Raw genomic sequence first — 26,181 nt, forward strand, 5'->3', positions numbered from 1 at the left:
TTTAAACTGCACTCAGATATGTAAAATCAATTGCGCCCATTCTGTGGTTATAGTCGGCAGTGATTGGTCCATTTTGATCAGCGATGAGAAAACTAACAGTAGTTGATGAGATTAAATGATCAGTGATTGGTCTATCGCAAACAGCGATGAACCACTTGTCTTGAGCCGTGGTGTGATACTTTTATCACGATCCTTCTAGCAGCTTCTTTCTGTTCGCACGGTCGGGTGTCAGAGAAGTTCGCGAAATTTCCCGAACGTAGTGAGTTTCCGGAATAGGAGAGATACACACACGCGGGGTGAGCGGCACATTTAGTAGAAATAAAAGTAACAAAAAACAGCTGTGTGTATTTAGTTTGTGTCGCGAGCCGAGCGTGATGTCTGTACTGTGTTATAATAAAGGCTGCGGACAGAGATTTGATCCAGAAAACAATCCGGAGGGTGAGTTTATTCATCACGCGCACATCAAATGTTATTAATCTCGTAATGAGTGACGTTTAAGTGTCACGAGAGCTTGAATTGTTTCATAAATAGAGTAAAATGCATTGTTTCTTAATATAAACAGCAGTGGCGGTTCTAGACAAATTTCACTAGGGGGGCCAAGGAGGGGCCAGTGTTTTACCAGAGGGGCACATAAAAAAATGGAAAGAAATTATATTTAAAGATTTTAGGGGTGGTTACAGGAATTAGTTTAAGACAGGACTAGGCCTTAGTTTAATTAGGAAATATAACTAGTTTTAACAAACATGCCTTACTAAAAACATTACTTGTGTGCATTTTGAAGCAAAACAAAGGGCACTGGTGTATTCCCTGCTGAAAAAAAACAGCCAGCTAAACCAGCATCAAACCAGCATAGACCAGCATAATTCGCATGCTGGTCCATGCTGGTTTGATGCTGTTTTTTTTCAGCAGGGATTTAAGATATGGCATTGCAAGTTGTTTTCCGTTTGGACAGCTCTTACATTTATTTTAGTCTAGGACTAGTCTAATGCCCCTTAAACTTTATTTTACTTTACAATCATATAAATATTTATTTAATAAAAGAGTGAGTGCAGGTGCAAAAGGGGAGCTGGGCTCTTTTCTAAAGCACCCCAACCGAAAAGCATGCGAGCCTACTCATTAAACTTTATGAAATGCAAACTTTTATAAAGACAAACGTTGGTTTTAGTTTACATATAAACACACATTGCTAGACAGTTAGGGACCACAATCTAATCAGTATTTAAAATAATATTTATTTTAAATTGTAAACATTTTTATATGTAACATTTAATCTTATTCCTCCAATTGTATGCACGTATATGTAAGAGCATAATTACAGCGCATTTTACAATGTGTAAACTTTAAAAAGTTAGCGAGATGTGGGTTTTGCCGGTTGTTGATGAGTAACAGCTGTGAATGATCACCGCGCTTAAGCAGCCACGTCACAGGAGAACCATTGAACAGTGTCCCAATATGAAGTGAGCTAGAGTCCTTACCAGTGCCCAAACCTGCATACACACTCTCAACATCGGGAGGTTGGGAACAAATTGAGACACTCGCTGAGCAGCACCTGCATCGAGACACCCCTCGCTGCAGACTGTAGCGCCGTGACATCATGTACTGACGTCAGGTATGTCCTACGTAGCGTATGTCTTTAATGCGCATGTACAAAATATTTCACTTTAATCAGTAGGTGGCGGTAATGCGCCTAAAAGTTTAACCAACCTTAATAATACAGCGAAGAAGAAGTTTTTCTCGTCTGCAGTTTGGATTAGCGTTTTTTCGAAAGGGATTAATTCGATTGCGGTAAGTCGATTAGATAAAATAAATATTTATGCTTTATGTTTGCTTTTAGTTGTTATTAAAAATGATTTCTGTTCAAAATTGTACTTTCGAACTTTTTTGCTTATAAAACTAATTTAGTGTCTCCCTAGTTTAGCAAATCATGTTGAGGAATTGAGTTTCTCTATATTTATCAAAGAAAATTTACGTTCATGTGACGGGCAAAAAAAAAATGTTTATGTAAAATATACAAAAAGCAAAGCTGAAATTGATTGCATATGTGATTTTCTATCTACATGCATGTTTCTGGAAGGTTTAACTTACTGGAAACAGTCACCAGGTTCAGTCCAGCTAAGCCAGGTTAGTTATTTTTTGCATAACTGTTAGTTTTAATTTATTATTTATTTTAGGACTTAAAAAGAGAGACACATAATATGTTAGTGTTATTTTTCTAACTAAACCATGTCTTAAACGAAACCGGACCAGATAATGAACTGATGTCATCTGTTTGAACCACAGTGCTTATGAGGAAGGCTTCCTTACTTGGGGACTGCTTCAGGATGTAGAATGAACAGTGAGTAACCACAAGCATACATCTATATTTTTACCCTTTACTCATGCAGTGAAGTACAGTAGTATGTGTACTATTAAATATGTCCTTGGATGTTAAAAGATTTTAAAATATTCTTCTTTGAACCTCAGGTAATACTGATTACCTTGATTTAAGTATTCTGTATGCATTAATGGTTTATAAATTATAATGTGGTTTCTTATAGAATTGGTTCACTTTTATTTCTTGACATGGCATAATGGTCAAAATCTCAATCTATCTGTTTCTCTTTTTATTGTCTAATGTAGTTGCATTTTTAACTGACTGTTGTCTATTTTTGATAGATGCCACCTAAGATCCTGTGGCAGATCCTGATGGGAGTAGTCAAGGTTGATGGCGATGTGGCAGTCTTGAGGCTTGCACTCAAATGCTAGATGTTTAGGGACATTGTTAGTGAGCCCAAATTTAAAGAACAGGCTCACTTTTTGTGGCTTGACAGTAAGTTCTTTTAATCCTTAATAATACTCAAAAAATTATTTAAGAAAACTCTTTGTCTGTCCACATCTTTATTATCTGGTAGACTGTATTGCCTTCAAAACCCTTTCAGCTAGAAAAGTACCCTGAACTTAAAATTGTACTAAGCATATCTTTGTGTAATGTAATCTCATTTAAAATGTTTTCCTTATATGACTATGTTAATGCTGTTCTTTAAAATAATTGAATATTGTTTAATCTGTATTTTGTCTAAATTAGGTCATGAGAACTGGATTGTGTTTTACAGACAACAGTTTCGGATGCCCTACTCTGTGACTCAATGCTTCCACTGTGGAGAAATCTTCAAAGACTGTCCACCTGGCAATGTTGGGGGTGGCAGAAGGGGTGTCCTAAGGATTTTATTCTAAAAAGGAGTTTGAAGGCTGTTGCTCCACTGACTTTTTTTTAAATGATGGAGGGGAATTTCAGACAGAATAGATAAAGTTATTAATAAAGGATGGATGGAATGCAACTAGGCAATAAAAATTGGCTATAGAACTTGAGGAAAACATACGGTACTTTGAAAAAATATGCAAAATGTTATTTTCCTAGTATTGCATCCCTAAGTTGATGTTTCGAATTAAAATACAGTTTACCTAACAGATCTTTCATATTATGATGCTAAACAGGCTCTTAAATAGGACTTTGGTCAGATGATGATGGGTGCATCCCATGATTTCTTTCTTATTTTATGCCCATAATAATTAAAATAGTGATGCTTTTTGCAGTATGGGATGGTGTATAATTTTCCATGAAAGTAAATTTATTTCAGAAGACATAATTCCTTCTACCTCAAAGTGAAAACAATATTTTAGGAACTCTACATATCTTCTAGATGTCCATTTGACCCCCACAGGGACTATAAAGGGACCTACCATCTTCCCAATATTCCAGTCAAAATCATTACTCTGCCACCTCTCCCTAATGTTACAGTCTTGTTTGAACATAGTGGCTATTAACCAATAATCCAGAATGACATTCATCTACATTATTCAGTGTATTTTTGCATGTCAATAAATAAAACTGTTTTAAAATATTCTTTGTGTATTCTTAGCTCACATCAAATGTCTCATTTTTGCAAGTTGTGGTTTGGGGAGGGGTAAAAATACAGCTTTATGCACTGAAGGATCCTGTATCGAGAGGTTCTTGGGATTCCAGAGACACCAGCAGGTTTAAATACATGTATTCTTCTTACCTGTGTTTTTTAATTATTCCTTTTTTAAATATTTTCCTAAAAATATATTTTAAAAAGCCTTATAGTCAAATCTTTCTGTATTGTGAATCACTCATGAATAATTATAATAGTTTAATGATTTCTGTTTAGGTCCACCAAATATAAATTGTTATACAAAATAATTTGCTTTTTTTACGATAATGCACACTTTTTTATACCCATACTTTACTGTATGAGGACCACAACTTGCTCTATACTATGGAACAGCATATTTTTCAAAATATTAAAATATCTTTTGACATTTTTATTTCATTTAAATATAACAGCATCCACACTGTCATATAACTGTTGAGGGTGAAATACAATTTGAAAACTTACTGGTTGTATTGGAAAAATAAACAAAAATGGCATGTGCATAATAATTTGGAACGCGGTGTATTATACCCTGTATATGTATCGTTTTATGTGTCCTGTTTATAAAACGAAGCAACATTGTGTTATCATTGAGATTTTGATGTGTCTTCCAAAATAAAGGATGCGGAAGCTGAAAACTTACTGTACATAGTTGATTTAATTTAAATTACTTTACCATAAATGTCTAACTTTTTTTTGAAAACAACAAATATGCCTAAAAATATAAAACCCATAAAAGAACCATATGACAGAGGGAAGATTAAAATATATACAAGGTGTCATTAATGTTCACTGTTCCAGTATACAAAATAAAGTTTGCTCTGTACACAAACGTTTAAAAAATACAACTGATAATGCTGAGTTTGCTCTGTAATTCCATATAATTGTTTTATGCGTGTCAAAGGCGTGTCACACGTCGTTAAAAGACATGAATATTAAAGACATACCATGCGTCACTCTGCGCATGCGCACCGAAGACATACGTGACGTCAGTACGTGATGTCACCGCGCTACAGTCTGCAGCGAGGACCACTTGCCTGCATCCAGCTACAGTGGTTGGGTGCGCCGCTCTAATTCGCCCGTGTAGAACGTTCCGCTTTTGGCGCTCGCGTGTAAAATCAAAATAAATGTATACTTTTTTATTTGGTCAGCACGGAGTGGCCACAGGGGTGGCCAGGGACATGTCTACAGAGGCACGGGCCACCCTTGGCCTCCGTGTAGAACCGCCACTGATAAACAGCGACGTTTAAGTTACTTTGTTGCTTTGGTCACATGCAGTAGGCTAGTCAAATGTCCATCTGGAAAAAATAAGAATTGTGTACATAATAAATAAATAAATATATGTAATATGTATTTTTAAAATGATAAAATAATACTTTGCTGCGTGCTGCTGTGAGATTAAAGATTTAAAATGTATTTCAGATGTCTGCACGTATCATCCTGGAGTCCCTGTGTTTCATGATGCTCTAAAGGTCTGTATCTGATGGTCCTTGTCGTCAAAAACTTTTCTTAAAAAAATTGTATTTTCCTTGCATGGTGTTGTATTTGTTCTTTAAAAGACGTTTAAACAAATGTCTTAATTCTTGTTTTCTTCAGGGTTGGTCGTGTTGTAAGAGACGGACAACAGACTTCTCAGATTTTCTGAGTATTGTGGTACGTGACGTCATCACTTATATAAATAACATACGACAGAGCAGCTTACGCTAAAATAAATATCCAAATAAAGTTATATATATATATATATATATATATATATATATATATATATATATATATATATATATATATATATATATATATATATACATATACAACAGAGGACATTTTTTATTGAGTTTTTTTTATGATTTGTTGTTAAATGAAGAGAACAGTAATATGATAAAACACAAATGTTTCATAAACTGTTAAATTCATAAATGTTATTAACTGGAATAGCTCCTCCCCCAGGAAATACGATGGGCTGTTTACGATTGCCAGGCAACATTTTATCCAGCCACATTAATACTGAATGTGCCGTGAGATATGTGATGCGTTTTATGTGTTTATTTGGCAGGGCTGCACTAAAGGCCATCATAACAAAGAGAAACCACTGGAACCAGTGAAACCAGAGGTGAAGATCACAGTAGAGAAGAAAGAGTTGGAAGATCTCAAACCTAGATTTAGTGAGTTTGTCATTCAGGCTCCTAAACCACTGGAGCTCATACAACGACCAAGGTGACTCCTTATCATCATCATCATCATCATAATCTCATTTCATCATTCAATGTTTTTATTTATTGAAATGTTTATTGTGTGTGTGTTTGCTGCAGTGGCGTTGAGCCGTTGGTGGAGCTTCAGAGGAAGGTGGCTCCGTCTCTAAAGCAGATGCTTGAGAAGCTGAGGCTAGAAGACAACAGTCGGCTTTCAGAGAAAGGTAACGTTACACTGGGTCACCATAAACCAATCAGCTTGCAGATATAGGTAACATCAGATCCTAACTAACCAATTAGGTTAAAGAAAAAGGTAACATCGAACCATAAGCCAATCAGCTTGCAGCAATGGGTACCATCACACCCAGATAGTCATTTAAACTTGTACGTTTATGTTTGCAGAAGAAGAAGGAAATGAAGTCCAGCCTGGGACAGCGTGTAAAAATGGAGGCTGCTCAAAGGTCGGAAAACAAATATGTTCGCCATATCATAACAATGTATTGTGTTTATATGTATATACGAGTAACTATAAACCAAAATAAAGACTTTTGACATACTAATATTATTGTGTTACGATTATCAGACCTATGACAGCCCAAAGACGGATGAAGAAACGTGTTTATATCATCCTGGAGTGCCTATCTTCCACGAAGGGTGAGAGAGAGAGAATATTTGATTTGGTTTCTTCAGTATGACTTTATACTCATAAATTTGTGTATTTTGTGTTGTAGGATGAAGTATTGGAGCTGCTGTAAGAGGAAGACGTCTGATTTTAACACATTTCTATCTCAGGAGGGCTGCAGTCAAGGATCACACCAATGGAGAAAAGACACGGTCAGTCGTACATACAAAACATTTTAATTTCCGCAAAATGTAGTGTTACATTGTGTATAAATGACGTGTACTGTGATCAGTCTGTGTGTGTAACTTTAATAAAGACTGCATTGATGTTTCTTACTGTATAGGGTAAGAAAGTGGCTCCCTGTAGATTTGATTGGCATCAGACAGGAAGTCAGGTTACTGTGTCCATATACGCTAAGAACTGCAATCCTGAACTGTCGCTCATGGAGGCCAACAGCACCTCGGTGAGCTTTATGCTTTAATATTTGCCTTCTACTGTAAAAATCAATTGATAGAAATACATTAAAGCCACAATATGTAAGATTTTTGTAATAAAATATCCCAAACCACTTGCACGGTTTGGTATATTTAATGCAGTTGCGTACTTACATTATCCCAAAAATAAAGTATTCAATGATTTGTAAATCTAGAGAAATTCCTGTTTTAAATGATGACTCTGCCCTTTTATGGACTTTGTATTCCTACTATTTTTATTTTCTGGTTGTAGAAACTATGGCAACACGAGTGGACAAAAGCTGAAGTGACTAGGGGTCACTATTACACAATAACACAATAGCAATAACAAAGACGAAGCTTAATGCTTAAATGTCAATTCAATTTTATTTATTTAGCGCTTTTCACAATTTGAAATAATAAAAAATTGTGAAAAGCGCTATATAAATAAAATTGAATTGAATTGAAGTGACATTTAAGCATTAAGCTTCGACTTTGTTATTGCTATTGTGTTATTGTGTAATAGTGACCCCTAGTGGTGTAAATCTACATATTGTGGCTTTAAAGGGATAATTCACCCAAAAATTAAAAATCTCCCATCATAAAGAAATGTATACAGGTCTGTAACAACATGAGGATGCGCAAATGATGACAGAATTTTCATTTTTGGGTGAACTATCTCTTTAAATATTTTAATTTCTTAAAAACTAAAACAATTGCAATACTCATTTAAAGCTTTGAAGGCCAAGTTAATTTTTATTTTATTTTATTAACACTATTAGTATTGTTTTTAATTTGAAATTCATATAGCCAATCCCAGTCTAAATCTATCATGCCATGCATGTGTTTACTGTCGGGGTACCCTTTAAGTGTCAATATGGATTATTATATACTAAAATACAAGCATTGTAAAGATGTGATGTTTTCTGCAGTTGAAGATCTATCTTAACTTTGAGAGAGAAAAGGAGTTTGAGCTGAATATAAATCTGTGGGGAGTGAGTATCATTATTTTATCATTATTTTATCTTCTTTTCATGTCATTTAAAATGTGCTGTTGGCAGCTACACCTTATTAATTAATATAGATTATTATATATATTATATAATATATATATATATATATATATATATATATATATATATATATATATATATATATATATATATATATATATATATATATATATATATTAAAGGGGACATATCATGAAAATCTGAATATTTCCATGTTTAAGTGCTATAATAGGGATATAATATTTGGCTCCCCTTGTGATGTCAGAAGGGGATAAAACCACCCCTTAATCTGCACTATCCAACCACGGCACCGCCATTTAGTGCAGAGGGAGAGAGATTTCAATTTCAACAAACCATCATAATTGCGATTAGTGTTTGCATCTCATTAGCTTATTTGCATTTAAAGGGACACACCTACAAAAGGCACATTTTAACATGCTATGATAAATTATCTATATGATATTTTGAGCTAAAACTTCACATACGTACTCAGAGGACACCAAAGACTTATTTTACATCTTAAGAAAGTCTCATAATATGTCCCCTTTAAATAGACATTTCTGTATATGTGAATTGGTGCCACTAGATGGCACTACAGTTAAAACGAAAATAACACCACCATAAATGCCACTTGTGAATGTAGACATGAGCCATAACATGAGATTCTTTTTGCCAAATAATGGACCATATGTATTTACATTTTATTTGTGTGTTCCCTGGGACTCAAACCCATGACCTTTGCTGTGCCTGTCAGTTGAGCTCTATCAACTGCGCTACAGGCTGTAGATGAACCTCTTTTTTTTGTTACTAGGTCATTGACGTCAGTAAGAGCATCGTCAACATGATGGCCGCCAAAGTCGAGATCGTCATGAAGAAGGCAGAGCCGATGTCATGGGCGCGTCTCGACCTCCCCCCTCCAAAACCTGAAGCAGCCAATGAGAAGAAAAAAAATGGAATGACATTGAATGCATAGGGAACCAGATATATAACAGACATATAACTCGTATAGACTCTTCAGATTCTCAGATATACGCACACGGATTGCAAGGACATCATCTAGTACGTTTGAAGTCTTCTGCGCTGGACACATGATCACAAGCTCAACTTATATTTACTTTATGAGAGTTCATAAGAATCGGTTGTGCATTTGAATCATCTAGGATATGAACAACTTTTATATGTTTTAAAAAGACACTGCAACCTTGTGACAATGATAAACATCTTCTGTGCTTTCTTTGACTTGACATATTTCACAGGAATCTGTACTCAAATTACGTTTGTCCACATGAAGCTTTCATTTCACTATCTTTGTATTGTCCTGTTTTAGTTTTTCATCAGTCAATATCTAGCCAAGCAAACGCCTTTGTATCATGGTTTTAGGTGGCTTTTTGTTGACCTTAACTGTCATTTCTTGTTTTACTTCCTATTTAGTCCATGACAATACATTTTTGTCATTTTATACTGGAAAGCAGTATAAACCACACACGAGACGTTACTGTTTTCCTCTCAAGGGACCAATCAGAATCCATCTGCTGCAGGTCATGCATCATTTTAATAGAGTATCAATGTGTTTGTCTCACGGGCTGTGTCACGTGTTACTTGAAATATTAAATTATTTCACCGATGCTCACATTTGCGTCTTTCTTTCTCTTTTATTCAGTCTTGTCATTTAATTAAATGCTTTAATAATCTATTGCAGTCGAAGAGCTCACACCTATACTGCAAAAAAATATATTTCAAAAAATGGCCGAAAAATATATGTGCAGAATAAGGCTACATAACAACTAATCGCAACTAATTGTTTGCAGAATAAAAGTTTTTGTTTACATCACATATGTGTGTATATTTTAAAAAAAAAACATGCATGTATATATATTAAGAAAAAAGTGTATATAAGTATTCATATTTATATATAACAGTGGTCTTCAACCGATTTTAGACTAGGGACCCCTAAATGGATGGAGAGGAGGAGCAGTGTATCAAATTAGGTCTTTATTATTATTTATCATACATACTTGGTTATTATGGTTATGTTACAAAGAGACTAAAATCATTTTTAAAACTGAAAAACATTATTTTGGGTGAATTTATATTATTATATATTTCCATATTTTTTTTTTCATTCAAACAATATTATTTGGAGGACCCCCGATTATACCACCAAGGACCCCCCAAGGGTCCCCGGACCCCCTGTTGAAGACCCATGATATATAATATAAATGATATTTAAAATGTATACACATGTTAATATTTCTTAAATACACATGCATGTTTGTGTATTTATTTATATATACACACCTAATTATTATACACTACACACACACATATATATATATATAAACTTTTATTTTGCAAACAATTAGTTGTTATGCAGCCTTAGTGTTGAAATATTTGAAATATGTTTACAAAAGTTTATTTTTCAATAATTGATTTGTTTTAGCCATTTTTTAATATTTTAAAATATATTTTAAAGCATTTATATTCCTGTCGCATTGGAAGATAAACTTCGTATGTTACAAACCTGTAAACAACATGGTTGAAAAGGTTAAAATGATGACCTTGATTGGTCTGATGAAACGTTGCCTACCAATAGATTTTAATAATAAAATCGTTTGATACTTTTCGAACTTTGGTGTTGCCGACTTTGCATTCTTATACTATTAGTTTTTTTGGTCAAGCACCCAACTAAGATTGATGTGCGTGCTTTTGCCAGCTTTTTGTAAATGTTAAAATTAAATATATTTTCAACATTAGAAATTTATTTTTAGTTTTATATTTTATACATACTTATACATTTTATATTATAAAAATATTAGGAAAAATATATTTCTTGCCATATGGGTTGTAAAATTAGAAAGGTATTTGTTGCCCCTGAAATATATGTTAATATATGAAAACTAAATATATTTTTAAATAAAAATTCTAATATATATTTAATTAAGCTTTCCTCTTTTTTTACAGAATGTATTTAAAATATATTTGAAACATATTTTGGGCCAAAAAATTTTTTTTTGAGACATATAGGGTTGCAAAATCTGCTAAATGCCACCTCCGTCAAAAACAAGATGATATTTACTGAATGCTCTCGGCATGTTCATCAAATACTTTCACTTCAAACCCGGTCTCAACGTCACATCATCTAAGTGCACCGTGGATCACATTTAAACTTGTGGCAGCCACTTGGATCACTTACGTCGGTTTTATGAAACCAGAGTGATGTGTGCTTCAGTTTCTTCATTTTTACATTCTGGTTTTAATCATTTGCAGTCTTGTGCAAAGAAGTGGATTTTTTTATAGAAGTGAAGGTTTTTGCCAAAAAAGTTTGCAATCACCTAAAGGGTTTTGCAGCTAAAGACAGTAAAATTTGTTGAAAACCAATAAAATGACTAAAGACATTTATGAATATTCATTTTTAGATTACTGACCAAATGTTGCACAAATTTCCACGTAGTTCTCTTGAATGTCTGTTGAATGCAACCCTTCACACAAAAATTTAAATTACACAATGTGTTGCTGTAGTCTGTTTCCAGTTGCATGGCTGCTAAGCCAATCCTTTATTTGTAAATTTAAAAAGTTGTGACCAGTCCAAAAGTTTATAGTTGTTTATGCAACCTGGCCGTCTATAAAATGTGTTCATTTATTTATTGTGTAAATCATCCGTGAATTGTTGCAAGGAGTAGCTGACTCAGAATTTTAAGAACTGGATCTTTATTAAAATGTGAAGGTCACACAACAGGCATCAGGGTCACGGCTGCAGCATTGACTGTGAAGGCAGCGATGCTGATCTGTCGTTTGACCTCGTCCCAGGACTTCTGCGGGTCCACCGCGTTCTCGATGTCAAACAGAGCGTCGTAGATCCCGGGAAAAGACTCTCCCGCGTATTTATTGTGACTGCTGGGAGCAAAAATGATGTGCCTAAAACAGACGAGAAAAAACAAGACATTTGTACCCATTGTCATGGCATAGCAGTCTTGTTTTAGCAAAGGTACAAGGCATGATACAATGCATTATGGGTAGGTTAGGACGACATTGCCATGTAATGGTAAAATGTGTTTACCTGTAAAAAGGCCTTCCAGGTAAGCCCAACGGGTCAATGAAAGCTCTCTCTAAATACATGAGCTGATCATTTACCATTCGCACGGCCATTGCACTGAGAGAGAGAGAGAGAGAGAGAGAGAGAGAGAGAGAGAGAGGGAGAGAGAGAGAGAGAGCAGATAACAGGTGTACATGAGATCATTGTGTCATCATTTTTTACCCACCCTCATTTCACTCCAAACCTGTACGACTTGCTTTCATGAAACACAAAGGATTACAATGCTTCCCTTCTCCATGAATGGGAACTAAAGAAGTCACTTGGAAAACCTTTGTTGTACTTCCATGCTGCTTTTAAATCTTAAATCTTGAAAGCTCCAGTTCCCATTTATTGTAATTTCATTCACAGTAAATAATGACAAAACCTTACATCTTGCAGAACTATTTGTTTAAGGCCCGTAAACATCTGCAATTTTATCAATATCAGTGCTTGTTATCTGTTTTTTTTCCATTTTTATTTGAGCACAAAATGAAATTTTTGTTTTGGAAACAAATATTAAAAAAGTGTTTTTTCTTTTTTTTTACATATTTAATATTTTCTTTTTAATTCTATCTAATTTGGTAGAAAGCACCAGGAGATTGTTAAAATACTGTTTTATTAAAGGGATATTTTATCCAAAAATGAAAATTACCCCATGATTTAGTCACCCTCAAGAAATCCTCGATGTACATGATAATCTTTTTTCAGACCAACACAATCTGAGTTATATTATAAAATGTCCTGGCTGTTCCAAGCTTTATAATGGAAGTAAATGGTGCTTCTGATTTGAAGCCATAAAAAGTCCATCAATCCTTAACAGAAGTAATCAACACGACTTCAGGGGGGATAATATGCCCCAGAATGCCTTTAATGCCTTAAAGGCATTCTGAGGGCAATCGAAAAATATCAATATTTAAAACAAACAAAATAACTAGCTTCTGAAACACGTTCACGAGAGAGTGTGTTTTCAACATATGACATATCGTATGAGACGTAGTAACGGACATTTTTAAATATTATTTTTTCGCATCGATTACCTTGAATGAAAAGGCTTTTATTAACCTCCTGAAGCCGTGTGGATTACGTCTATGAAAGATGGAAGCACTTTTTACCATGGGTTCACACCAGCCGCGTCTACCGCGTGTAGTTTGCCGGTTGAACATTTTGAGTTTACTCGCTTCATTCGCGCGTGAAATTCACGCAGAAATTCGCATCATGGGAGGGGCTCGCTCGCTTCCTGTAATCATGCCACTACTAGAGCAAACTCCTGATTGGTTAACGTGGCGGGTTTTTCCGATAAAGTTCTAATTTTTCAACTCGCGTGTTTCCCATGGCAACGCTCAATTTGTGACATTTGCGTGAATGAGCCAGAATCGCGTCTACCATGCTAAACGCCTCGTTCGCGCCGTGAGAGTAGCAGTTGAGCGCGCGTCTTTACATTGACTTAACATTGAAATCACTCGCGCTTGACGCCTCTTCCGTGGCTGGTCTGGCCGTGGGTTTACAACGGACACAAGTTCAACAATTTGCGCGAGTAGATTACATACAAAGTCAATGTAAAGACGCGATCAGACGCGTCCTCGTGTGGGGCGATGCAAATGACGCGATATGGGCGGCGCGTTTACCGCAAAAAACACGCGCTATCCGCCTCAAACACGTCTTCGCCCAAGTTAAAAATATTCAACTGGAGCCAAAAATTCGCATGACACGAAGTTAAATCCCGCAAGTAATCTAGAGCGAGTAACGCGATGCCCAGCATTTGGTGTGTACGTAGCATGATGGTGCATTCACGCGGGGCGTAAGTGTTAACACTTGACTGAAGCGTAGCCAACAGCCAATCACAGTCTTTCATAAACGTAATTGGCTGGCTCTGCCTAGGTTATTTGCATAAACTAATCTGATTGGCTGACTCACGCATTGCCGCTTGAAAAGTTGAGAAATGTTCTCAACTTCTGCCGCAAGCAAAGGCAATGATGCGGTGCCGATGGATCCACAATTCAGTTCGGCAATGCATGACGTCACCAATTAAAAGTGAATGGGAAGCGTTAACGCTTGCGCCCGCCGTGTAAATGCACCCTGAACACAGCATAAGGCTTCAAATCAGAAGCACCATTTACTACCATTATAAAGTTCGGAACAACAAGGACTATTTCTAATATAACTCTAATTGTATTTATCTGAGAAAAATCTCATACATCAAGGATGGCTTGAGAGTGAGTAAATCATGGGGTCATTTTTGGGTAAACCATCTCTTTTAGCTAAATCTTGTCTTTGTATGTTAACGTGTTGTTCATACTCAGAAGTGTCCAGCTGATTTAGCCGCTGGTGAAAATCTCGGGCTGCGTCTGTGAAGTTCTTAACCGCAGAGAAAAGAGAGTCTAGAAAAACAAATAAAGACAGATGACTCAATGTTCAAAGGCAAACTGACATAACACAACAGACGGACTGTTTCCCTTCCCTTGTGGCCTGTACACTTTAAAGTATCCTACTAGAAAGTGCACTAATGTACTGTACACAAAAATACCACTAATGCTGCTGGCAGAAATCCTTACACACAGTACAGGAAGGACAGTATGTGTGTATTGGGATGTTGTCGAGGTTTAACATCATCACTCACCGAATGAGACGTGATACTGCTGCATGGCATCTGGATGTTTCTGTGCGAGCTGATGGATGCTGTTAGCATATCTGTTAAGAGAAGAGGCGTACTCCTCACAGTCCAGAGGAAGAATCACAGAGTCTGCCAAACTGAAGATGAGCCCACCCCTGACCCGGGCCACCGCCTCCAGCCGACGAAAGCTCGGGTCATAAAACCGCTCCACTATCTCATAAGTCTCATAAACGCTGTGATAGACGGGGTAACTGCTGTAACGCTCGGTTTTCTGTGGAAAGAACACAAAACCTTACCTACTCACTCATATACTAACTCAAATTTTACTATCTAGTTTCAAGTCTGGGTGGATTGAGGACAAACGTCATGTTGACTTGAGAAAGCCTATAGTCTTAAAAGTAAAAAAAGAAGTTAAAATGAGTGTAATTTAAAAAAATAAAGCTAACATACGCTAGCATGATTTAACCTGATGCTAACATGTGTTAGCATGATAATTAACATGATTTAGCTCAAAGCTTTAGCATGTTTTACCATGAAGATAATAAGATTTAGCATGAAGCTAGCATGATTTAGCATGAAGCTTTAGCATAAGGATTTAGCATGAAGCTTTAGCATGAAACGTTAACATGAAGCTTTAACATGTTTCACCAATTAGGATGTTTTAGCATGAAGATAACATGAAGGTAACCTGAGAACATGTTTAGCATAATTATCACAGGGTGGCCATTTGTGCCAGTTCCGGCAGACATGTCCCAAACTGGTTTTTCGGTTCAAGTCGCGTTGCTCGACCGCATACATCATCGAGGTTCTCACATTTCAGTTAAAATACATTAGAAAATTAAGATTTATTTCTTTTAAGACATATACAATCATTGTAGTTTCATTCTTAACTTGAAATGTTACGGTTGCTTTTCTGAAATTGAACACGGAATAGTAAACCTTGATGACGTATGCGGTCGACCAACGTGACTTCCGGAGAACGCACCCGAAAACATGTTCGGGATGTGTCCGGCGGAACTGGCACGAATGGCCACCCTAAGTTATCATGATTTAACATTTTAAGCTATGGTGATCTAAAATGAAGCTAACATGTTTTAAAGGTGCAGTGTGTAAATATTAGTGGCATCTAGTAGTGAGGTTGCAAATTGCAACCAACAACTCAGTTTACAGCTCACCCTTCGCTTTTGAAATGCATAGAGAAGCTACGGTAGCCGCCACAGGACAAACATATCACCATTGAAGATAACTTAGTAAAAAAGTTGTCCGTTAAGAGCTTCTGTAAAAAACATGGTGGCACAAATTGGTGACTTCCATGTAAGGGGACCCTCTGTGTATGTAGATAAAAACGTCTCATTCTATGGTAATAAAAACATAACGGTTCATTATGAAAGGTCTTTATACTCCCCTGATAATATAGGTTTGTATATTATTTTGCATTTCTGTCAAGAGATCCTTCTAAAAATTACACACTGCACATTTAACAAGAAGTTAGCATGTTTTAGTATAAAGCTAACATGTTTTAACATGAAGCCAGCATGTTTTAGACAAAGGTAGCATGATTAATCACAAAGTTAGCATGATTTGACATTCACATTTTTTAGCATGAAGCTAGCATGTTTAACATAATGCTAACATTTTTTACATGAAGCTAACATTTTTAACATCAAGGTAGCATTTTTAGCATGAAGCTAGCATTTTCTAGCATGAAGTAAGCGTTTTTAACATGTAGCTTAAATTTTTAGCATGTAGCTAGCGTTTTTGACATAAAGCTAACATTTTTATCATAAAGCTAATGTTTTTTAGCATAAAGATAATGTTTTAACATGAAACTAAAATTTTTTTAGCATGAAGCTAGCATTTTTAACATGAAGCTAGCGTTTTAGCATGGACATTTTTTGCAAGAAGTTAGCATGTTTTAACATGAAGTTAGCATGTAGCATGAAACTAGCATTTGTATAATAAATCTAAAAATTTTAAGCATGAAGCTAATTTTTTTAGCATGAATAGCATTGTTTAACATGAAGTTAAATTTTATTGCATGAAGCTAGCATTTTTTTAGCATGAAGCTAACATGTTTTAACACAAAGCTAAGCTAGCTTGTTTTACTATGATGCTAACATGTTTAGCATGAAACAATCATGTAACATTCATATACTCATAGCTATTACTCAAGCCAACATAATTCAGAATGCTTTGTGGTTACAAACAGTACTGCTAATGGGCAAACCAAAAGTGGGAAACACCATTTATGTTTTTGGTGCTAGAAATTTAGACTTCAGAATTTTACGGATATAAACACCACACTCACACTGTTTTTGGTGTATCTTGCCCTTCCAGATGTAATGCCTAATCTGATAAAATATGCTTCAAAATCACTGCCAGAACCCAGTTTACTGATCCTACACACAGACACAGAAGACTTGGTTAGAAACGTTATGCATTACAAAAAAACCAATCAGGGCTTCATATAAATAATAATAGTTCATGATCACCACAATGTCTGGAAACTAACCGAGGTACATTTCCTTCAGTCCAGTTATCTCTCTTGTGCCAGCTGTCGTATAAGCTCATTTTCTCTTCCCCGACCTCTGGACTTGGAATCTTCAAAAACACAGGTTTAACATACAGCGATGTATTGCATATGAGTGATCTAGATGCCAATTACGTCTTTATAATAATATATATTTATTATGAATAGATGGATATTTTGCACCTGACCTTTTTGGTGATGTCATACACAATAGTGTGTAATGAGGGAGTGCAGTCGACCCTCAGTGTGTACATACCTGCATATACACACATCAGAAAATAAATTCAGCCTCACATCTGCAGATACATCAACACATCTTATTCAAAACTATATTTACACCACATCTGTGTGTGTTTGTGACTCACCCTCAATGGCAGAATCTGCATTGATGTATGCGACCGCTCGCTCCTGCAGTATTCTGGCGTTATCCTGCAACACACAACAATATTTGATTATTTATTCAATCATCCATCTATCTATCCATTCATACATTTTCATGCATCTGTACCTCTGCCCACTCTGTAGATCCCAGCAGACCAAACTCTTCTGCGTCCCAGCTGGCAAAGATCAAAGTTCTTCTCGGCCTCCAACCTAAATCACACACACAGGTACGGAAAGCATCATTTAAAGAGAAAATAATAGTGATTTACATCAAAGCAAAGAGAGATGAATGTGTTTGTGGACTCGCACCTCTGTTCATTAGTTTTCCGGCCGCTCTTACATTTTCGTGTACCACAGCAGCTCCTGACGTCGGATCAATCCCTCCAAACACCCAAGCATCCCGATGCCCGCCCAGAATAATGTACCTGTCTGATCACACACACACACACACACACAATAAATTCAACCAGATCTTTACATTTTCTGAAAGCAGAGGGTTTCAAACGTTTTAGTCAATCGAACCCCCATGACCTAAATGTTTTGCTTGAAGTACATAATAGTACATAAAATGTTTTGCTTGAAGTTCATAGTTTCCTGCGACTTATAGTCACGTGCGACTTATATGTCAAAATTATATCAACCAAGAGAAACCATTAGCGTCTACAGCCATGAGAGTCTGCTCTATGCTGCTCATGTATTTATGTAATTCAATGAATTCAGTGATGTGAAATGACTTCGGGACCTTTTTTAACTTGATTTGGCTTGTCATGTTAATTTAACCTATTCAGCCTCCAAGGTATGTTCTGTATGCTATTGTGTATCGTGTAAATAACTGTTAATGTTATGTAAACATGTATGGACACTTATTCAGCCTGCTGTTTTGTGTGTTATTGTTTAGTTGAATAACTTGCCTTTCCAGATGTATGTTCTTGGGCTTGGATTTTGTGAAATCATTTTCTAAATAAATGCGACGTATAGTCCACTGCGACTTATTTATGTTTTTTTCTCTTTAAAACACATTTTTGACTGATGCAACTTACTCTCGAGCAACTTATAGGGCTCTATCTTACACCCGGCGCAATGCAGCACAATGCGCGACGCAAGTGTCTTTTGCTAGTTTCCACCCTGCGCAATGATCATTTTCACATTTAGCGCCATGTTGTTTAAATAGCAAATGCATTTGCGCCCCCTTTTGCGCCCATGGGCGTTCTGGTCTGAAAATGAGGTGTGTTCAGGCGCATTGTTGGCGCGTTGCTATTTTGAGGCAACTAAAATAGACTACGCCACTGACCAACAAAAACCTGCTCTAAAGTCAATGGCGCAATGTGTTTTTTGTTATTTAAAGAGCGCATTAGTAATATGTGCCTATAAACGGGACGACGACATGGGTTTGCTTATCACATACATGAATGCGAGGCAGCACAAAAACGCTTTTAAATATGAAAGATTAAAGGATTGAATGTAAAAGATTATTATTGAGTCTCTTGGACATAAATGAGGACTAATTATGAGACGTTAGAAGGCACAAAGAGCTGCTTCACCTGTAGCCTGGTAAGTAAATAAATGCTTTGCTTTAAACAAATGCATCTGTTTTTAAATATTATTTTTTTTAAATGCTACCTCTCGGATTTATTGTATATGATGACTCTGTACCTGTGAATATGGTAAGATGAGAAACATTTTTAAGTAATGCTTAAAAAAACTGACGCTGTCCAAGTGCTGAAACGTGCAGAGAGCCGTTTGTAAATTCTTTATCTCCTGTTTGTTACAAATAAAGTATTTTTAGAGTACAAACCTTTTCTTACATACTTGTAAATTATTTTTTGATGATATTGGATAGCCATACATTTAAAGCAATTAAAAGCCTGCTTTTTTACTTCCATGACTAAAAGAAAACGGGTTTTAAAGGTTTTAATAAAAAATTGAAAAACAACACAATTATTTAACATTAATCTTAAACTGGGGATCTTCTTCCTCCGCTTAGTTTTTCAGTTTACAAAGTCCGTCATCTAAATAGGGATTAGACATAGCGCCAGCGCAACTGGCTTTTAAAGAGGGATGAGAGCTGAGACTCTCATTGGTTTATTGCATATTACGCCCAAAATACTCCCATTACTCATTCAAAAAAAGGACCAACCCTTTTCGACCATGCGCTCGGCGCACAAACCATTTTTCCCGTCGTTAATTAACAAAAGTGAATTAGGACACACCCATTTAGACGTTGCGCTGTATGCTTTAGACAATGCGCTTAGATCGTTAAAATAAGGCCCATAGTCTAGAAAATATGGTATTTCAATAATTGAATCGCACATTTGCATGTTTAACTTCAAAAACATTTCTTTTTAGCCGTTTTATAGTTTTTATTAATACTTTTTAACATCGTTATTGTTATTACCTATTATCGGACCTCCAATAACGTATCTGTCCAGTTGTCAGTGATATATTGTAGTGTTGTGTAATGGTCACATGCCATGCAGACTAAACAAATAAATAATACATTTTTCTTAATGTTTAATAATTTTTTATGTATATTTTATGATTTTATTAATTTAACTTACGAACCCCCTGCAATTCCCCCGTGAACCACTAGGGATTTGCGAACCAAAGTTGGAAATGCAATGCACAATGTTTGGGTGATTGCGTTCTGACTTTTTTTGCACTACACGATTATCGTGACCAAAATGACTGGCAATAAAAATATTATTGTGATTCCCCCTTTTTTTTTACATAAATAAACAATATTTTGGTCAAATTCATCTTTAGTATTGTTTATTTTGTTTTATTCAGGGTTTTTTCCGCCAATGAAATATACTCAAAAGACTAAAGTAGGGAGACAGAAAAACAGTATGTAACTACTGTGGCTCTGAAGGCAAAATTTGAGATGGCTGCTGAATTATTTATGATGTTATAATTTGAAATATTTGCACAATATCAAAAAATTATTTTGGGGGGGTATATGTCAATACTGGTATAATCCAACACCCCTAGTTGTAAGTTACAGAGTTGCAATTTTTTACTTTTAGTGTAATCACAACTTTGAGAGTTAGACATTAAACTCAATGCATAACATCAGTGCTACTGTGCAGTATTGTGATATCACCTGGCTCCACAGCTCCTCTGATCCAGCCAATCACGTTGTAGATACGGGTCACCTGATTGTTGGTGTGGATGTTCATACGTACTTTACTGAAATGTAATAAAAAAGGTTTGTTTACTCTGTTGAACACAAAAGAAGTCATGTAGAGAAAGTTTGTAACCAGACAGATCAGGGGCACCATTTACTTTCATTGTATTATTTTCTCCTACTATGGAAGTCAATGGTGTCCCAGATTTGTTTGGTTACAAACATATCTCCCTTTGTGGTCAGCAGAACAAAAAAATGTTACAACTTAAGTGTGAGTAAAAGATGACTAAGTTTGTAATTTTCACTTTATAACCTTACAGTATATTACACTATATCCACTTGCTAAATATGTGTGTGTGTGTGTGTGCGAAAACACAAGGCCATTGTGTAAACTGGCAGACCCCCAGAATTCATTACATAGAAACAACACCGCTAGACAAGAGTGTGTTGTGTTAAGTAAATGTTGTGTGTCATCTCCTTCCTTTGAATGTTGAGTGAACAAACACTTCTTTACTGCTGAGATCATGCAGTTAATGTTTACCTGAAGAGTTTGTGTTGATTATAGATGTATAAAGTTAAGTAACCTTTCATTACATGGATGATGGGTTGTGCACAGACCCGTGATATTGTGGTTAAAGGTCAGGTGTGAATTGGGTTCAATGTTTAAGTTCAGAACGATGAACCTATTCAGTCCCTATTATCTTTATTAATAAATATCCCGGGTCTCACCGTACAACATTTTACACATCAAGTATGTGAAACTGAGACCACTGAATCAAATCGAGTCCTGCTCACATTAGTGAATATTAATTCAGAAATACGTGCTGTGTTTGTCAAGACAGATGAGGTCATACTTCTGTTCAAAGCCATCCACAAATCCAGGTCCAATTCGGTATGAGACGTTAAGGGCGCCCTTCCAGTTATCAGGGGCAAGATGTCCCCCCATATTCCTAGAGGAAGTGACATCACAATAAAATCATTTCTCATCTCAACAAGTCACATAATTTTAGGTATCAATGAAAGTGCAACAGACCTAACCCTCGAGATACTTCCCTTAGCTTTAAAATATAACTATAATAGATATACATGTGATATTTGCATATTTAAATATTTTAAGGAGTTATAAAAGTGTTGCCTTTACAAGCAATAACACGATTATCTACTATGGTGTATATTTATAAAACACAAATAAAACTGATAAAACAAATTTTTCAAATAAGATACAAGGTTTTTTAGCAAAGGGCCAACTCACTTTAGCAGGTGAATTGCATCGTAGTATCCAATCGGATGGACTGGGATTTTTGGCAACCCCACACCAGCATCTGCCGGATACCTGTAGGTGTATTCTACGAGACAGACAGATATAAAATGATGAAGACTATGACTTTTTCCATGTTTAAGTGTTATAATTGGGTCCCCAGTGCTTGTATTAACCTAGAAAATGTGAAAAAGATCAACCCAGTAACTTAGTTTTGGTAAACCATTCTCTGCAAGCATCTGAAAAAATAGCTCATTGAAATTTGGCTCCCCTTGTGATGTCAGAAGGGGAGCCAAAGATTTATTTTAAGTCTCGTGAAATGTCCTCTTTAAGACTCATTGAAAATCTCTGGCACAAAGACCTTTTGCTGGGTATCCAGGAGTGAGGGGGTCTCCCGCTCCATTAAGATTAAGGACGTTCCCTCTCTGCGCGCCCCCTCCCGGTAGATTCCAGCCTTTAGGGTACGGCTCTACACCTTCTGCACAGTAATCCGCAGGATCCGAGAACAAAATGATGCCTTTAGCTCCAGCTAACATCGCATTCTTCACCTACTCACACACACGCGGTTGTAAAATACAGTTGTTTAAACACAAATTAGTGGCATTTGCTTTGTGGCATTTTAGCTGTATGCAAAAAATAGTTAACCAGTAAAAATCTGCTTTTGTTTGACAGAGAAGTTTGAAATGGCATGGGTTGAATTTTCATTTCAGATAGACATCTTTCACTAAACACGGGCTGCATAACGATTAATCGCGACTAATCGTTTACATAATAAAAGTTTTTATTTACATATATGTGTGTGTACTGTGTATAATAATTATGTATATATAAATACACACGCATGTATGTATAATTTTAAGAAAAAATATACTTATAGATTAAATATTTATATATAATATAAATTATATATCAATCTAAAAATGTATATACACATGTAAATACTTCTTAAATATCTACATGCGTGTGTATTTATTCATACAAAATTATTATACACACAGTACACACACACACACGCATATGATGTAATCAAAAACTTTTATTTTGCAAACGATAAGTCACGATTAATCGTTATGCAGCCCTACATAATATGTTGCATTACATATACAGTAACTTTCATTACCTTGTTTCCGCGGAAGATTTTGCCGTATCTAGCAATGACGATTTTTCCAGTACAGTTAATTCCCATTTCTCTCTCCAGTTGAAAGAAATCCTCTGTTCGTCCGTAATTAACATACACCAGATCACCCTAAAATCATCACATTACTAAAGGTTTGTACATTTGTTTATATGCATGTATGTATTCAACATAAATCCAATTGTAACATGCATCACCTCGGGTTGTCCTTTCGGAGAAAAGGCACTATAGGGAGGAACAATATCAGTGACATGTTCATAACCTTCAGGAACCGGCTCAGACAGAGAGGTGTTGAAGACCTGAAAGACACAAAACTTTCCATTAATAAAATAAAAAAAGAGCTATTAATAGATTAATATTTTTGGAAAGTTTGTACCTCTTTGCCCAGGTTGTCCACTATGGAAATGTAATTGGGATTTGTTTTATTGGGATATGACAGCAGCACGTCATACGGGACGAGGTGCACGGTGTCCAGACCAAACTTTATCCATTCGTCACGAATCTGCTCTGCCAAGATTAAATTCTGCTGTGTTCCCGCCAGATGAGGCAGCCGTGTGAACTTTCTGGTTAGGAAATAAAATTCCTTGAATATGGCTTATGAACAAGACATAAATAAATCCTAGAATAGATCCATTTGACGTATTTCCTGAAGCACTGATGTATATCGACCGAGTACCTGAGATGTTGTTTAATATTCTCCGCTTGCATTTCATCCATAAAATCACGCAGGAAACTTTTTGACGTTTTTCCATGATTGACAGTAGTAGGTCGAGCAAACCACCCTGTGAACAGTCATGAGAAACAGACACCTGTCACACTAAACTATGAACGTTAAATATGACTTTTCTGTTGTATAAGTCTGGCACCATGAAATGAAGCATCGTGCACAACTCCTGTACATGCTATGAATAAAAATGAATGCATTAAAATGTTAAGATCCATTAGGCAGATGTGGGCGGGGACGAAGCGGATATTCAGGAATTCTGGAATGCAGCATGAGATCTGGACACCAGTGGGGGAACAACACTCAGCAGACACTTTTCTTTCAAATGACTTACAAATAAGATGTGATTTATCATGAAAAAGCAGTAATGTCTGCAGTACTGCAATGCTTTAATAGTAAACAAGACGACAGTGTGCACTTATTTTAGCTGTGGTTTGGTTAGTAAAGTTTACTATGATCTCATACTAACCAAAAGAAGTTTGCATCCTCACAGATTCCTTTAACTTTTTACTATATCTGTAACTAAAGACATTTAAAGTAAATAAGCAAAAACCTCTTTAAAAACAAGCTGTTAGTGAGTATTAAGCAATGCAAAGCACATCAGTCTTGTGCTGCTGCTGCTGCTGTTGTTGTTGTTGTTGTAAGTAAAGTTGGCAACTTTGTGCAGGCATGTTGTTTACCAAAATGCATAGGTTACATTTAACATATATAACATTTAAACTCACCTATAATAAAACCGACCAAGAAAAAAGCCGTAATAACTGTAAAGCGGCAGATCCAGCTCAGTATTTTATCCTCGCTTCCCATTTGACTGCGTGCAGCACACTGACGTGCTGCACGTACTAGTCACAATGCAAGAGTTGAACAGAGAGAGAGAGAGAGAGAGAGAGAGAGAGAGAGAGAGAGAGAGAGAGAGAGAGAGAGAGAGAGAGAGAGAGAGAGAGAGAGAGAAACTTCCCGCGCCCCCTGACGCACAGGTTGCGCAGCTGCAACCTAAACCCAGTTTTAAGGTCTGTAAGGGAATTCAATTATTAATATGAATCAAAAATGTGCCTGACATGTTGTACATGTAGTTTTTTTTGGCTAGGACAGCATGTCTGTACTGCGCGTTCCCGATCCGCGTGTTGCCTCGTAAAGAGCGAGCGAGCGTGAGAGAGATAATAAACGTGTTTATTTCTTTGTAAAATAATTTATTTAATGTTTCTATGACTAAGCAATAGGCCTAAATGTGACTTTTTAACATGCCAATAAAGCCATTTTGAATTTTGAGAGAGCGCGAGAGAGATGATTCACAGATGAGTCGGTTCATTCAAACGGACCATTCATCCGAAAGAATTTTCAATGAAAACTGTTAAACCAGTGGAATCTAATTAGGCGTTCAAGCGAAAAACAAATACCCTTAGGGTAATTTATCAAAAGGACTATTTCGATCTGAGATTAACTTGAACATGTGTGTTTAATATTATTGCTGTTTATAAGTGTGTAACAGGTTCACGTTACGTTGAAGGGGACATTTCACAAGACTTTTTAAAATGTCAAATAAATCATGGTTTCCTCAGAGTACATATGTGAAGTTTTAGCTCAAAATACAGATTAGAAAATACAAAAATTAGGTACTCCTGCCCAGCCAACATTGCAAGGTGGGCCTGATATGGGTTTGTCCATGGGTTCTACTATGGCCCCACGTGGGTTGCCCACATGAATTTGATATAGAAACTGAGTGGGCCTTATGTGGGGCCCAGCTGGGCAGCACACATGGAGCCAATATTGGCCCCACCTAATGATGCCCACATTATTTACCAGGGCCAAGTATGGGTTTCTTTATATAAAAGTGACAATCAACCAAAAGTTATTATTTTAAGATTGTAAATGTATAAAGATGTATTTCAAGCATAAAAATGTTTTGCCCACATAGGTGCCATGAGGGCCCACATTATTATCCCACATGGACAAACCTAAATGGTGCCCACATAGGGAAACCCACATATATTGCCCATGTGAAGCCCATGCCCACATGTAACCCATGTTGCCCAGATGGGACCCGCGTGGGGCCCACATATCAATGTTGGCTGGGTGATAAATGTAAAAAAAACCTTTAATCAAAAATTAAAGGCTTTTTAACATTTATTAGGAGTGCC

At 36.2% G+C, this 26,181-nt stretch overlaps 2 protein-coding genes and 1 long non-coding RNA gene across 3 annotated transcripts; 2 read left to right on the forward strand and 1 right to left on the reverse strand.

Moving 5' to 3' along the window:
- Positions 1-238: 238 nt before the first annotated feature.
- On the forward strand, positions 239-9,820 carry chordc1a (cysteine and histidine-rich domain (CHORD) containing 1a). The gene is made up of 11 exons (XM_065280443.1): positions 239-438; positions 5,355-5,404; positions 5,529-5,585; positions 5,986-6,146; positions 6,242-6,345; positions 6,524-6,582; positions 6,705-6,775; positions 6,853-6,955; positions 7,087-7,206; positions 8,128-8,190; positions 9,020-9,820. Exons 1-11 carry the CDS (start codon positions 375-377, stop codon positions 9,179-9,181), a joined length of 1,014 nt encoding a protein of 337 aa, XP_065136515.1. The 5' UTR covers positions 239-374; the 3' UTR covers positions 9,182-9,820.
- On the forward strand, positions 1,623-4,188 carry LOC135770281 (uncharacterized). Its single transcript, XR_010542578.2, has 5 exons — positions 1,623-1,785; positions 2,075-2,121; positions 2,281-2,335; positions 2,656-2,809; positions 3,065-4,188. It is a non-coding gene; the product is annotated as an uncharacterized lncRNA (long non-coding RNA).
- Positions 9,821-11,899: 2,079 nt separating the features above from the next.
- On the reverse strand, positions 11,900-24,901 carry naalad2 (N-acetylated alpha-linked acidic dipeptidase 2). The gene is made up of 19 exons (XM_065280442.1): positions 24,769-24,901; positions 23,996-24,101; positions 23,696-23,882; positions 23,517-23,618; positions 23,305-23,430; positions 22,546-22,732; positions 22,179-22,272; positions 21,781-21,876; positions 20,903-20,988; positions 18,112-18,231; positions 17,930-18,012; positions 17,787-17,850; positions 17,610-17,677; positions 17,404-17,492; positions 17,200-17,290; positions 14,898-15,162; positions 14,577-14,658; positions 12,266-12,358; positions 11,900-12,123 (listed from the first exon to the last, which is right to left on the reverse strand). The coding sequence occupies exons 1-19, from the start codon at positions 24,848-24,850 to the stop codon at positions 11,934-11,936; spliced, it is 2,211 nt and encodes a 736-aa protein (XP_065136514.1). The 5' UTR covers positions 24,851-24,901; the 3' UTR covers positions 11,900-11,933.
- Between the last annotated feature and the right edge of the window lie 1,280 nt (positions 24,902-26,181).

Source organism: Paramisgurnus dabryanus, chromosome 8, assembly GCF_030506205.2.
Source record: "Paramisgurnus dabryanus chromosome 8, PD_genome_1.1, whole genome shotgun sequence".
Lineage (NCBI taxonomy): Eukaryota > Metazoa > Chordata > Actinopteri > Cypriniformes > Cobitidae > Paramisgurnus > Paramisgurnus dabryanus.